The sequence below is a fragment of the Quercus lobata genome, chromosome 5 (assembly GCF_001633185.2).
Source record: "Quercus lobata isolate SW786 chromosome 5, ValleyOak3.0 Primary Assembly, whole genome shotgun sequence".
NCBI classification, from domain to species: Eukaryota; Viridiplantae; Streptophyta; class Magnoliopsida; order Fagales; family Fagaceae; genus Quercus; species Quercus lobata.
The window spans coordinates 42,594,257-42,608,248 of record NC_044908.1 but is presented as its reverse complement, the minus strand read 5'-3'; the positions used below and the strand labels follow the sequence as shown (position 1 = coordinate 42,608,248).

The 13,992-nt window shown below is 35.3% G+C and overlaps 1 protein-coding gene and 2 long non-coding RNA genes across 3 annotated transcripts; all 3 read right to left on the bottom strand.

Annotated features, from left to right (window-relative positions):
- Positions 1–404: 404 nt before the first annotated feature.
- Positions 405–1,737, bottom strand: LOC115991922. The gene is made up of 2 exons (XR_004092378.1): positions 1,543–1,737; positions 405–1,509 (listed from the first exon to the last, which is right to left on the bottom strand). It is a non-coding gene; the product is annotated as an uncharacterized LOC115991922 (long non-coding RNA).
- Positions 1,738–2,109: 372 nt separating this feature from the next.
- Positions 2,110–4,020, bottom strand: LOC115988788. Its single transcript, XR_004091646.1, has 2 exons — positions 3,849–4,020; positions 2,110–2,415 (listed from the first exon to the last, which is right to left on the bottom strand). It is a non-coding gene; the product is annotated as an uncharacterized LOC115988788 (long non-coding RNA).
- A 3,842-nt stretch (positions 4,021–7,862) lies between these two features.
- On the bottom strand, positions 7,863–11,902 carry LOC115989628 (receptor-like protein kinase HSL1). The gene is made up of 2 exons (XM_031113421.1): positions 9,086–11,902; positions 7,863–8,715 (listed from the first exon to the last, which is right to left on the bottom strand). Exons 1-2 carry the CDS (start codon positions 11,679–11,681, stop codon positions 8,324–8,326), a joined length of 2,988 nt encoding a protein of 995 aa, XP_030969281.1. The 5' UTR covers positions 11,682–11,902; the 3' UTR covers positions 7,863–8,323.
- Positions 11,903–13,992: the final 2,090 nt, after the last annotated feature.

The window sequence follows — 13,992 nt, the reverse complement described above, 5'->3', positions numbered from 1 at the left end:
TGGATTAAATCCAATGATCAGAAAATTGACACGTTATATCTCCACGCTGGCAATCCGCGTGCTTCAATTTCTCTCCTCTCTTTTGTTTTTTACCTCTTTTCACTTCACCAATTCAGCCTTCCCAAATATGAGTTTCAGAGAAAAAAACTCTCTTGGAGACTAAATCCAAGGCCGAATCTCAGTGGGCCTCAGCTCATCCCACACCACCACCACCACCACCGGCGATGCTTCCCGGTCTAGTCTTCTCCTCTTTCAAGGTTTTCTCGTAGCTCTCTCTCTTCTCATTGCACCCACACCACTGCCGTTGGCGTGCTTATTACCGGTGTCACCACCACTGGTGGCTACCGGGTTTCCCTCTCTCCCTCTCAAATTTATTTTCTCTTTTATTTTTGTTTTTGTTCCAGTTTTAATTATTTTGATGACTAGAGCTGTATGATTTTGTTTGGGTTTGAAAAATGGGGGTTTTGGTATGAATCTGTTTTATTGTGTAAATATATGTCATTTTGTGTGTGGGTTATTGAGTAAGTGAAATTTGTGTTCTTGAGAGTGCTTAAATTAGTGTAAACACATGGACTAGTTGAGTGCAGATCTTAAAATTTGGGTATGTAAAGGGTAAGTTCTACCCTTTTTTTTTCTTTCTTTCCTTTGCTATGATCTTTGTTATTGCCTTGCTTCTTTATTGTTGCTGTTGCTGTGGTCTTTGAGTCCTCTGTTATTGTTGCTGAAGGTGTTTGTTGAAATGCTTCATAGAGGGGTCAAGATAGTTGGGGCTATTGAAACCAAGCTCTTGAAATTCTGTTTTTTTTTTTCCCAATCGGTCTTTTGGCTAATCCGTCGGATTTTAAAAAAGGCGTTGAATTTTACTAAGGTTATTCATTGCAAAATTTTAATCTGAAATATTGTCCATAAATTGCAGTTGTTATTTTTAAGGAATAATCATACATGCAATAGAGAACTTTGACAAATGGGCTTTTTATGTTTGATTCCTTGTTTCATTTTTATGTGCCTTCAAGATCTTCATGACTTTCTCTTGTCTCCGGCTTAATTTTCTTTTCTTCTTTACTAAAATCGTATAAATATATATGCTGTATTGTATATGAATTGTGGTTTAAGCTTTAGTATCTATTATGTTTTTCTGGTGTGCATGCCCTTTGAAGGATGTTGTGCTTATTGGTTTCATTTACTTTCACGCTTCTATGTAGCACTACCATTGTCCTTTTATTTTGAGGTAAAGATAGATGTATTATTGACATAGTTTGTATACAAAGAAGTATAGACCCTGTGGGTCAGTCAGGGGAAACAAAATAGTAAATATAGCTGGAGCTAACTACAACAAAACTAAAACCAGTGCCAACTAAACCCAGTGCCGAGAGGGAAATCAATGCAGAATAAGAAAGCAGCAGCCCACATGCTGCAAGCAGCAGCTATCTAGTGTAGAAAAACCAGTGCAGAGGAATGTACAACAAGAAGAAAGACACCCCAAGAGTGGAACTAAATGAGTGCATATGACTTTTTATTTACAATTGAGTAGGGTCATGACACATTTTTATTTACAATTGAGTAGGCGCATAAGATTGTTGAAGCATTTGATCTTGAAGCATGCAAGACCTTTTATTTTTATTTTTTTGGTTATTACATGAGAATTAGGTAATATGATGGTAGAAAAAAAATTCTCTATTGTATCATGTTATTATGGCCTTGTAATTAAAGAATATAATTTAATACAATTTAGTTCATTTTTTGGATCGAAGTTTTCTTCTTTTTTGGTGGTTTACTTTTATCTTGGATCCATTGATTTTAAAATATGCCAAACGTTCTTGAAGACTCTTGTTATGTAATTCTTGTTTTCAAGAGAATATATTGAGCATGAAGTTGTAATTTGACAGAAAAGAGCACTAATAGTATTTCCAACAAATTCCATCATATAGATTGGCTTTTTGGTGAAGAGCCAGAATGAAGCTGTGAATAGTTTATATAATTTGTGTTTTTAAGTCATCCTCCAATTTTTAGTACTTGTTCCAAGCATATTCAAACACAAAGAACTGTTGGTCTGCAAGAATGACTAATTAGACTAGATAAAAAATTGGAATGCATTAAGACCTAAAAAGCTAATAATCGAACTCCATCACAACATGCTATTTGCAAAACAAATTTGTTTACATTTCATCTATTCATCAACACAAAAAATCAGTTACTACATGAAAATACAACTTGCACAGCAATTCAATTATACAATGGCAACAATGGAAGGCAAGAGATGAATCTCCTGAATGATGCCATGGCCGAGACAACTCCATTCGAAACTTCAATTTGTTTTGATTTTTCCATTACACAAGATGAATCTCTCCTGAATGATTTAACCAATTTTGAAGAATAGCTTGGCGCATTTCTCAATATGACGAATCCCCCTCAAGACTGCACAACACACAAATAAAATATCTTAACATCACTTCAAAGTTTCTAACAAATATTTTCACAAACACCTTCAGTGCATTTCACAACTCAAACCACAATAGGAACATAGGAAATGAGAAAAAACTGATCCATTGTGACAAATTTCAAACTGAGAAATTATTATCAAGCTAAGAATCATAGCTCTATTTCAGTAAAAGGAGTAAGAATTGTATGATCTTAGGCAAATAAATCAAGAAAAGAGAAAAAAAGGGGGGGGGGGGATTCAGGTGATTAATAATGAAAATGAATGGCGATTGCAGGATGACAATAGACAAAGTACCATGGCTTCCCAAAACACAATTTATTCCCCCTTATAATAGAACTTTTCTGATCCAGAATGGCATCTAATCTTTATGGAAATTCTTTAAAGGTTTCAGAATGAAAACACAGCAGTCATTTTTGGACCACAGGTCCACAACACACAAAAACAAACAAAAGGTAATATGATCAAGCTAAGAACAAAATTTTCACCACAAAGATGTTTTAGAGCCTGCAGTTTCATTGTCTCTTCTAGCGCAATTGATTCTAGTTCTGATAAGTTCTTCTGCACTCATCAATTACCTTAAAAGCTGTCATATTTTATATATATATATATATATATATATTTATACGATTTTAGTAAAGAAGAAAAGAACATTAAGCCTAAGACAAGAGAAAGTCAAGAAGATCTTGAAGGCGCATAAAAATGAAACAAGGAATCAAACATAAAAAGCCCATTTGTCAGAGTTCTCTATTGCATGTATGATTATTCCTTAAAAATAACAACTGCAATTTATGGACAATATTTCAGATTAAAATTTTGGAACGAATAACCTTAGTAAAATTCAACGCCTTTTTTAAAATCCAACGGATTAGCCCAAAGACCGATTGGAAAAAAAAAAAAAAAAAAATTAAAATTTCAAGATCTTGGTTTCAATAGCCCCAACTATCTTGACCCCTCTATGAAGCATTTCAACAAACACCTTCAGCAACAATAAAGAAGCAAGGCAATAACAAAGATCATAGCAAAGGAAAGGAAAAAAAAAAGGGTAGAACTTACCCTTTACATACCCAGATTTTAAGATCTGCACTCAACTAGTCCATGTGTTTACACTAATTTAAGCACTCTCAAGAACACAAATTTCACTTACTCAATAACCCACACACAAAATGACATATATTTACACAATAAAACAGATTCATACCAAAACCCCCATTTTTCAAACCCAAACAAAATCATACAGCTCTAGTCATCAAAATAATTAAAACTGGAACAAAAACAAAAATAAAAGAGAAAATAAATTTGAGAGGGAGAGAGGGAAACCCGGTAGCCACCAGTGGTGGTGACACCGGTAATAAGCACGCCAACGGCAGTGGTGTGGGTGCAATGAGAAGAGAGAGAGCTACGAGAAAACCTTGAAAGAGGAGAAGACTAGACCGGGAAGCATCGCCGGTGGTGGTGGTGGTGTGGGATGAGCTGAGGCCCACTGAGATTCGGCCTTGGATTTAGTCTCCAAGAGAGTTTTTTTCTCTGAAACTCATATTTGGGAAAGCTGAATTGCTGAAGTGAAAAGAGGTAAAAAACAAAAGAGAGGAGAGAAATTGAAGCACACGGATTGCCAGCGTGGAGATATAACGTGTCAATTTTCTGATCATTAGATTTAATCCATGGCTGATATTAAAGCTATTGCACCCCGTGCAATACCCTAGCTATTGCACTGGATGTGAATCCGTATAGGTTGAACATAAAAATAAAGAGAACTGACAAAATTAAAACGCACTTTAAGAAGGTGCACGTGAGTTAGTGAGGTGGACCAACGTTGCACTGTTTAAATGTCTCCGAGCCAGTGCTGTAAAATTGGAGGTAGGCCACCAGACAAGAGAGACGGCTCTATGCGGGTTTTTTTTTTCTTTTGCAGTAGCACAATCAAAAAATTTGCGCAACTGGTTGATATGTTTTTGTATTTTCAATCAAAGCCTTTAGAGCTTTTTATTTTTATTTGTTTGGAGTAATATATCTTTTGTAAAATATTAATCCTTTTTAGGTGCTTGTTTGTTTGCATGTAAAATATGGTCAAACTTATAAAATATTTTCCATTGATCGTAAAATACTTTGTAAAAAATTATAAAACATTTTACCTATAAAAACTTAATAAAATATTTTACAAAACTACACAATGACACTCTCTTCCATTTTGTATCTAGGTTGTTAAAGTTGCAATTTCAGTAGTTGGTGTCGTTGTTAAGACGATGAGTGCCAATGGTCAAGTCTTTGAATCCGACGGTTTCGGTTTTGCTGTTGAAACCGCCGATACAATTATCGGAAACAATTAAGTTGCTGAAGTCACCGATCTAACAACCAAAATGGTCATTTGATCACTAAACTTCGAACATCTTAGCAGATTTTGTGGCCAAGCTGCGGATTTTTATGCTTTGTGCTTGAAAAATTTTACATATCACATCAAACCACTAGAGAGGTGCCAATAGACCATCTTAGTGGTCGATTGCTCGAGTTGTAATTTTAACTTAACAAAGTTGTGCTCTACACTTTCTTAAATACACACACACACACACATATATATATATATATATATATAAGTTGTGCCTCTACATTTTAATAGTATTAATCATTTATTATTGATGTTTTACTAAATTATCTATTAATCAGCATAGTCATTAAATTCAAATCCACATTGCAAGAAAAAGACAATAATATAATCTTAAAGCACAAGAATAAGATTATTGGGATCTTTTCACTAGTTTGAGGTGCATGATAGCAAAGACTAGCCTTGGTCAACCCTTTTTTTTTTTTTTTTTTTTTTTAATCTTGCTACTAAGAATCCATTTGGGATTTGCTTATTTTGCTAAAACTGAAAATTTTTTGCTAAAAGTACTATATATAAAGGTAAAAGTTAACTGAAATAGTACAGTGAGATCCATGAATAGTATAAAAAAATACAGTGAAATCCATAAAAGGTAGCAAAAATAAGTTGAATAGTAAAATAAGTTGACAAAAATAATCTTTGCCAAACATAAAGTAAAATTTTGACTTTGCCATTGCCTGATTCATTGGATCAATGAACTAGTAACCTGATACCTAAATCAGAGAAAGTCTTTAGTGTGTTCCTTGTAAGCCATTCAACCCGAACGGATTCTTAAAAAACCTCATAATTTTTCATATACTTCAAATCACTTATTTATCTAAACACTTTTATAATAAAAAATAGTTCGACACGTTTGTCTTTTGCAAAAAGATAAATGCTATATAGATTTTAAGGTATTAGTTTAATCTTGAATATTTTCAATAATCCTCATCATTAAAAACGAAATTTTTTTGGTCATACTATGGTCCCTTGAGATTTAATCCTAGTTTCATCCCAGGTTAGTTTTCTCATAATTAATGTTGGAGGGAGGTGGTTTTTAAATTTGACTTTTTTTCAATCATTGAAGAGATTTTTTTTTTTTTTTTTTTTTTTTTTTTTTTGGGAGAGAATCATGAAAGAGAAATTTTATTAATTGAGATCAATAGTGACTCACTAGTGAAGACGTTCCATCAAGTGGGACATGATTCTTGATGCTCGAGAAAGTGCGGGACTTCCTGCATCCATAAGTCTTCTATCTGTGCTGTGTGCAGCTTTTGCTAGAGAGCAACCCATCCTATCAGATTTTAAAATCAAGAATAAATTGCAAATCAAACTTAACATAAATAAAAATAAACGTAATGGAAGTTTGCTATTGAAGAACCAAAATGCCTAACTTCAGGAGCAAGGTTAAAAATACAAATAAAATCAAACAATCATTAGATAGGCAAAAAAGAAAAGCTATCAGATAGGTTCGTTGAGGACAAGTGACCAACAGCAATGGAAGATATCTGCCTAATACAGAGAATTTAACAATCAACAATGATCACTGTCGTTTTCATAATTATCAAAGAAATGGGTCCAAACTCCAGAGTCAAATTGAGTGAGTTTAGCATCCTTAGGTTCAAATTTATAGTTGAGTATTAATATTTATAACGAAGTTCTGGTTAACGGTGTCTTTATGGCATTTAACAATCAACAATGATCACTGTCGTTTTCATAATTATCAAAGAAAGGGGTCCAAATTCCAGAGTCAAATTGAGTGAGTTTAGCATCCTTAGGTTCAAATTTATAGTTGAGTGTTAACATTTATAATGAAGTTCTAGTTAACGGTGTTCTTAGAGTATTTATTAATTGATCATTTTAAGAAAATTTTGATATTATTTTCATGGAAAATTGAAAAGTAAATTACAAATTACACTCCTAAAGTTTGGTAGTGATTTGATTTTATACCTTGAAATTATAAAATTTAGATTTTATTCCCTAAAGTTTGGTGATATTTAGATTTTATACCTAATATTTCAAAATTTGGATTTTCCCTCTTATATTTTAGGAGTATTTGGATTTTATTCCCTAAAGTTTTAAGGTATTTGGATTTTACACTCTAAAGTTTCAGAATTTTGAGATGTAAAATCGAAACAACCCTAAACTTTAGGGGTAAAATCCAAATTTTGAAAAGTCAAGGTATAAAATCCAAACACCCCAAACTAGAAGGTAAAATCCAAATTTTGAAATTTTAGGGCGTAAAATCCAATCACCCCCAAATTTTAAGAGTGTAATTTACAATTTACCCAAAATTCAAAATATAAAAAGCAACCAAAAAAGTCATTTATTTTTTATTTTTTATTTCTCATAAAAAAATTTCTTAAAATAAATCTAAAGCCATATTAAGGCATCCATTAATATTTTTTTTTCCCCTTTTTTGATATCAATGCTACTTTTTCCCGTGTTTTGATATCAATGCTATGGAGGCAATTCTGTGTTGGGATATCCATTAAATTATTTTGTAAATGATATCAATGCTATGGAGGCAATTCTGTGTTGGATATCCATTAAATTTTGCTGTAAATTGATATCAATTCTATGGAGGCAATTCTGTGTTGGTTGCTGTAAATTGATATCAATTCTATGGAGGCAATTCTGTGTTGGACATCCATTAAATTTCATTAAATTTTGCTATACTTTTTTCAGAAATGAATTAATAAACACATACAATCACCCAACTAACAAATACGACAACTTCAATATAGCTAGGACCAGCTCTAAATTTCTAGTGGAATGTCCAAGTCAATCACAAAAAGATGCATAATATCTTGGACTCCTTGGGTACAGTACAGAGGAGAACCATAAACATGAGGGAAGCTCTTTCGCTTAAATAGCAGGGCCCATTCAGAATCAAGTCTACTAACTATTAACTACCTTCTTAATTAATATATATAGCTGTCCCGCTACCACTGTAGATTCTCACAGCAGAGTATAGTCTAAGCATTTAACTTGAACATATAGCACAATTTTATGAGATTCCCATTCTTGGCATCTTCCATAAATCATGGAAAAGTAAAACTTAGATAAGATAAAGAGTGTTTTTTTTTCCTTGAATAACTTGCTATAGTTGTTGATACAATAAAAAAGCCACGGGTTTACATTTTGAAAAATCACCTGAGTGATACCATGGATGATGGATGGATCACAATCAATAACAGTGAAACGTCACTCTCTTCTTCAATAAGATGGGTTAATGCAGGCAGCTACTAAACTTGGTTGGAGAAAAACCTCTATCGTCAAAATTACTTTACACTGTAAAACATCCACTCTCTCTTCCCATAATAAAATCCTCCTTTTTTTATTTTCCATTCCCATCTCTCTTTTACTCCTCAAGAAATTCACTCCAACTCTTTCTTTTCTCTACTCTTTTAAGCAAAACCTAGTAATAATGGGAAGTTACCTTAAGAACAAGCAAAAGAAAAACCAGCACTCCCCCCCCTTCTTGGAAATATTTTGCATTGTAATAAAACTTGAACATAAAATTTTTAAGCTACACTTCCTTGATCCGAGGCATCTTCATAGTAATAAGGTGTCAATTTTCCATCTTTCTTAGCAGTCTTGGATGGGTTCACTGTGCCCACTTCTTGCAACAATTTAACCACCCGTCTCATGGATGGGCGATTAATTGGAAGAGGGCTAGTGCAGAGAAGGCCAATATTTAGGACCTTGCATATATCTTCCTTGTAACAAGAATCAAGTTTTTGATCAAGCACATGGTCCACGCCTTTTTGATCCAAAGTGGTACATACCCACTTCACCAAATCCTTTTCTCCGAACTCGGGGTCAACCGGGAGCCTCCCAGTGACCAACTCGAGAATAACCACTCCAAAACTGTATATGTCACTCTTCTCGTTCACCCTAAGAGTGTATGCATACTCTGCAACAAGTTAAAGCAAAAGGGTCAGCTTCAAACATGAGCCCAATAAAATAACATGGCACTACAACATTAATGTAAACGCATAAAAGAGAATTCAGAAGTGGTAGAAGGTACTTGGGAAATACCATACTAAGTAGCCCCATTAGAGTCCTTAGGTTCAAAAAGGTACTAGGAATCAATGTTACAAAAATTATGTACATCTAAGATGGCAGTTTCTCACAAAACACAAAGCATCTCTTAACAGAAAAGATAACATGAACATGAATAATTCCAAAACAAATTAACAAAAGAACGTGGAATATGATGGCAATTTGGATCAAAATATATAAAACCAAAACAAAGCGTGCGACCAAAAGTTAAAGTGGCTAACCTGGTGCAATGTAGCCACAAGACCCGGCTATAACAGACATGGATTTAGGACCCTTTCCAGTTAAATCGACCACCTTAGCCACTCCAAAATCTGCCACTCGTGCACCAAAATCCCCATCCAACAAAATATTGTTGGATTTCACATCTCTATGAACAATTGCTGGAACACAATCGTGATGCAAATAAGAAAGTCCCTCAGCAGCATCCAAAGCAATTCTATACCTTGTTGGCCAATCCAACAACCCTGCCTTACTACTATGCAGCAAATCACCCAGACTACCATTAGGCATGTACTCATAGACCAAAAGCTTGCAATCTCTAGTGGTACAACAACACCATAGCTTAACAATGTTCTTGTGCCTAATCTTTCCCAAAGTATCAACCTCTGCATCAAAAGCATTGTCTTGAACACGACCTCCTTTCTCCACATCACCACTATCAAACTCTTTTGTGGCTCCTCCCCAAAGCTTCTTCACTGCAACAACCTCACCACCGCTCAACACAACCTTGTAAACCTTCCCAGAACCACCACTACCAATCACATTATCTTCGTCAAGACAATCCAAGATCTCATACTCACTAAAACCCAGTTTATGAAACGACATCAGAGTCCATTTCGACTTGTCGATTGCTCTCTTGGCCATCTTGATATACCTGTACTTCATATAGAACCAAACCACACCCACAATAAACACTAACCCAGCAAGCACGAAAATAGTCCTAAGCAACCAAACATAACCCTTATTCCTAGCTTCATCTTTCTCATCACACAAACCCTCCAATTCCCCACACAAACCAGGATTTCCCACAAAGCTATTCTTATACAACTCCTTAGCAAACAAGGGTGGAAGCTCACCCGACAATCGATTATATGACAAATTGAGCTGATTGAGCTTCAAATTCTGTAACCCAGATGGGATTTTCCCAGAAAATTGATTCCTGGAAAGATCAAGGTAATTAAGCACTGACATACTCGAAATCTCATCCGGTATCTGACCCGAAAACCCGTTTTGGGCTAAATTAAGCTCGTTGAGCTTCTTCCAAAACTTAATCTCATTTGGAAGCTCACCAGTGAGCTCATTATTATGAAGATCGAGACTCCCAAGCTGATCAAGCTTGAACATACTTTCTGGCAATGACCCACTAAACTTGTTATCATGACCCCAAAACTTAAACAGGTTCTCTAACCACCCAATTTCTTCGGGTATCGGACCCGAAAACTCGTTATTCGACACGATCAAGACCGAAAGATTGGCCGCACCGGCGATGGTTTTCGCGATTTGACCCGAAAACGAGTTCCCAACTAGTTCGAGCAAGTTAACATTTGGGAGCCCCCAGAAACCAGCGGGTACTTCACCGGATAACCGGTTGTGACCCATTCGGATCCGGTTCAAACTCTGGCACTCGCCCAAACCCGGCGGAATTTGACCCGAGAACTCGTTGCTTATCATTAAGAGCTCTTCCAGCTTTCCCATTGCACACAAACTCGCCGGAATTTCGCCGGAGAATTTGTTGTTCGAGATGTCGATCCATTTTAACGGCGATTTCGCGCCGAGATTTCGTGGCAGCTCGCCGGTAAGCTCGTTTCTGAAAATTCTGAGCTCGTACAGATTTGGCGAGTTGGCAATGCTCTCAGGTAAGCTCCCCTCGAATCGGTTCTCGTAAAGATTGAGACTTTGAAGTGGTAACCCACACAACTCGTCCGGAATCGTCCCAGTCAGCTGGTTCATCGACGCGTCGAGCAGTCGCAATGCCGTCAAGTTAGACATTCCGGCGGGCAACTCGCCGGACAACGAGTTGTTATAGAGCTCAATCTGGAACACGCTGGTTAACCCAGTGAGCGAGCTCGGAATCGGCCCGTGCAAGTCGTTGAGAGCCAGGTCCAAATCAGTGAGCTTCTTGAGCCGACCCAGCGAGTCAGGAATCTCGCCCACCAAGTTACAATCCGAAAGCCACAAAATCTGGAGATTCGTCAAGTTACCGAGCTCCGGCGGGATCCGACCCGGAAAAAACGGGTTGTAAGAGAGGTTCAGCATTTTGAGAGTGGTGAGGTTCCCCAAAAACGAAGGGACAGTCCCATCTAGCAGATTGTAGACCAGAGAAAGAACCTCGAGATTTTGAAAGCGCCCGAAAGTATCGGGAATTTCTCCCGAGAAATTGTTGCCGGTTAAGTCGAGGTACTTGAGGTTGGGGAGGCTCGATAAGGTGTGGGGGAGCCCACCGGTGAGGAGGTTCTGAGAGAGGTCGAGGTGCTGGAGGCTTTGACACGTGGAGATATCGAGGGGGAGGGTGGAGTTGATGGAGTTGTTGAAGAGGGAAATGAAAGTGAGGTTGGGGAGGTGGCAGAGGAGGGAAGGGAAAGGGCCGGCGATGTTGGTGTTGGAGAGGTCGAGGGAGACGACGGAGAGGGAAGCGGCGTCGCATTTGACGCCGCGCCAGTTGTTGCATGGAGTGGGGTCGCGGTCGTTCCAGGAGGAGAGGGAGGAGTCTGGGTCGGAGAAGGAGTGCTTTATGCTTTGGAGGTAGAGACCCTCTTGGTTCAGAGAGAGGGTGAGGGGTGAAAGGAGGGAGAGAAGGGAAAGGAAGAGGAGAAGCATTGTGTGTTGTTGATGGTTTGAGTGATAGTGAGGAGAGTGGGTTGGTTGGGAGTGAATATATGTGTGTGTTTGCGCGTGAGTGAGAGAATGAGGAGTGTGTTTTTCAGTGTGTTGTTGAAGACTGAAACCAGAGAGAGGATTGGAATCAGAAAGAGAGAGAGAAATGAATGTTTGCGTGGGAGAGAGAAAGGAAGTAGGCAGAGTGTTTTGAAGAGTAATACAGCTCCATTATTAGGATCAGCCACCTTTACTGCTTTACCCATTTTCCCATGATCTTTGTCTTTTTTTTTTTTTTTTTAAGATCATTCAAATAGCTTTGAGTCTTCGAACTTTTTTCTTTACTGTTTTTTTTTTTTTATTCAATTCTTTTTTTAAGATAATTCAAATACAGCTCCAGTTTACTGTTCATTACTCCATTTATATTCAATTCAAATATAAGACCACAATATTTTATATTACAATTTTGTCACAATTTTAATGCAAGAGAAGAAAAAATAAAAAATAGTGAAGTCTATAAGAAAATAGATAATAGTAACGCCGATAGGGGCTTGGCACAGCTGGTAAGACTCGGACATTTCGTCTAATCCACCTTAATTTGAGTCCTGTTGCTAGTAAGAGTTCGTTAGTAGGCATCCACACAAGTTGACTCAAGGATTTAACCTTAGCGCCCTGCCTGGGGCTAGTGTAACCTAGCGAATTCCTATTTTCTTTAACCAAAAAAAAGAAAAAAAAAAAAAAAAGACAAATAATAGTAACAATCTGTTACATAGGATAGTTGTAGTAAAGATCGTGGTCATAGAATAACTTTACAACTTATGTCATGTAGATGTGACAATTTTTATTTGTGTGTCAGATTCATGTCGTGTTAACTCATAAATATTTAACTATATGAGTCAATGCTAACCTAATACGTTTATTAAACCGATCAAAATTCCTTAACCTTTATTGAATGAATTGGTTGTGGGGTGTCTACTTGTTTATCAGATTTTATCCAAAAAAAAAAGTATTAACTCAATTGATTTAAACTATGAAAAACCAAACAAATAAAGTTTTTAAATATAAAATTTTGAATTAACAAATAATTGCATCACAAATAATTATTTAAACAAAAACATATCTTAATATTATAAATAATCAATCACAATATATCAAATAAAATAAATTGCAACAACTAATTAAGTTTATATACATAGGATTTTGAAGGGTATATTAGTAAATTGACATTTAGTTAACGAGTCAAAAGGGTTCCTTGAGTTGGACACAAACATGGCATGTTTATTAAACGAGTTAGTCGTGTCAACCCAAATATAATACGAACCTATTAAGTCTGAACCTATTAAGTGTCAACCCATAACTAACTTCAAGTCTTGTCGTGTTGTGTTCACAAGTGTTAGATTTTGCCACCCTTAACGCCATGTATATAAGTGAGGAAAATGCCAAAACTATTAAAATTGGAAAATGTTAAAGATACTTCAAGTTTTATTTATAAAACTTATAAACTGATGTGTCAATAAATGTAATTGGTGGCTTTAAATTATCTAAGAAATGAATGTTTGAATTATTTTTTGGTTATTGACAACGCATCAATCTATAAGCTCTATATAATAAATTTATAGTATCTCTAACATTATTCTTAAAAAATTTACTACATATAACATACAAAATGGTGTAGTAATGAATATGATTGATGGGGTTCAATAACCTAATAGATAAATGTTTAAATATTGTTTTACTTGTTGGAAACACATTAGTTTGTAAGTTCTATATAGTGATGTTAGGAAACACATTAGTTTGTAAAATTTGTAGTTTCCTAACATCACTACATATATATATATATATATATATATTAATGATGTTAGGGATACTATAAATTTTATTATAGAAGACTTACAAATTGATGTGTTATCAATCACAAATAAGTAATTCAAACATTCAATTACTGCATTGATAAAGTCCACAAATCACATACATTGCCATATCAATTTATAAACATTTTTGTAATTAAAATTGTACTAGTTTTAACTTTTTTCATATTTTTGTTTTACATAGATATCACTCTTCTTTTTTAAACTAGTCTGAATTCAATTTTTTTTTTTAAACTTTATTTTTAGATACAAATATATATTTTATTTTATTTTGTTAAGTAAAATGAAATAACTAATTTAAATTTTATTCCAAACCAAAATTTTATTAAAATTGTTATACACGCAAGTTATATTGGAGTATTTGACAACCTACATAGTTTAATTAATTGCTATTAATGATTTTTTTTCAATTTATTTTAAACTAATAATTTCATTGGATAGCTTTT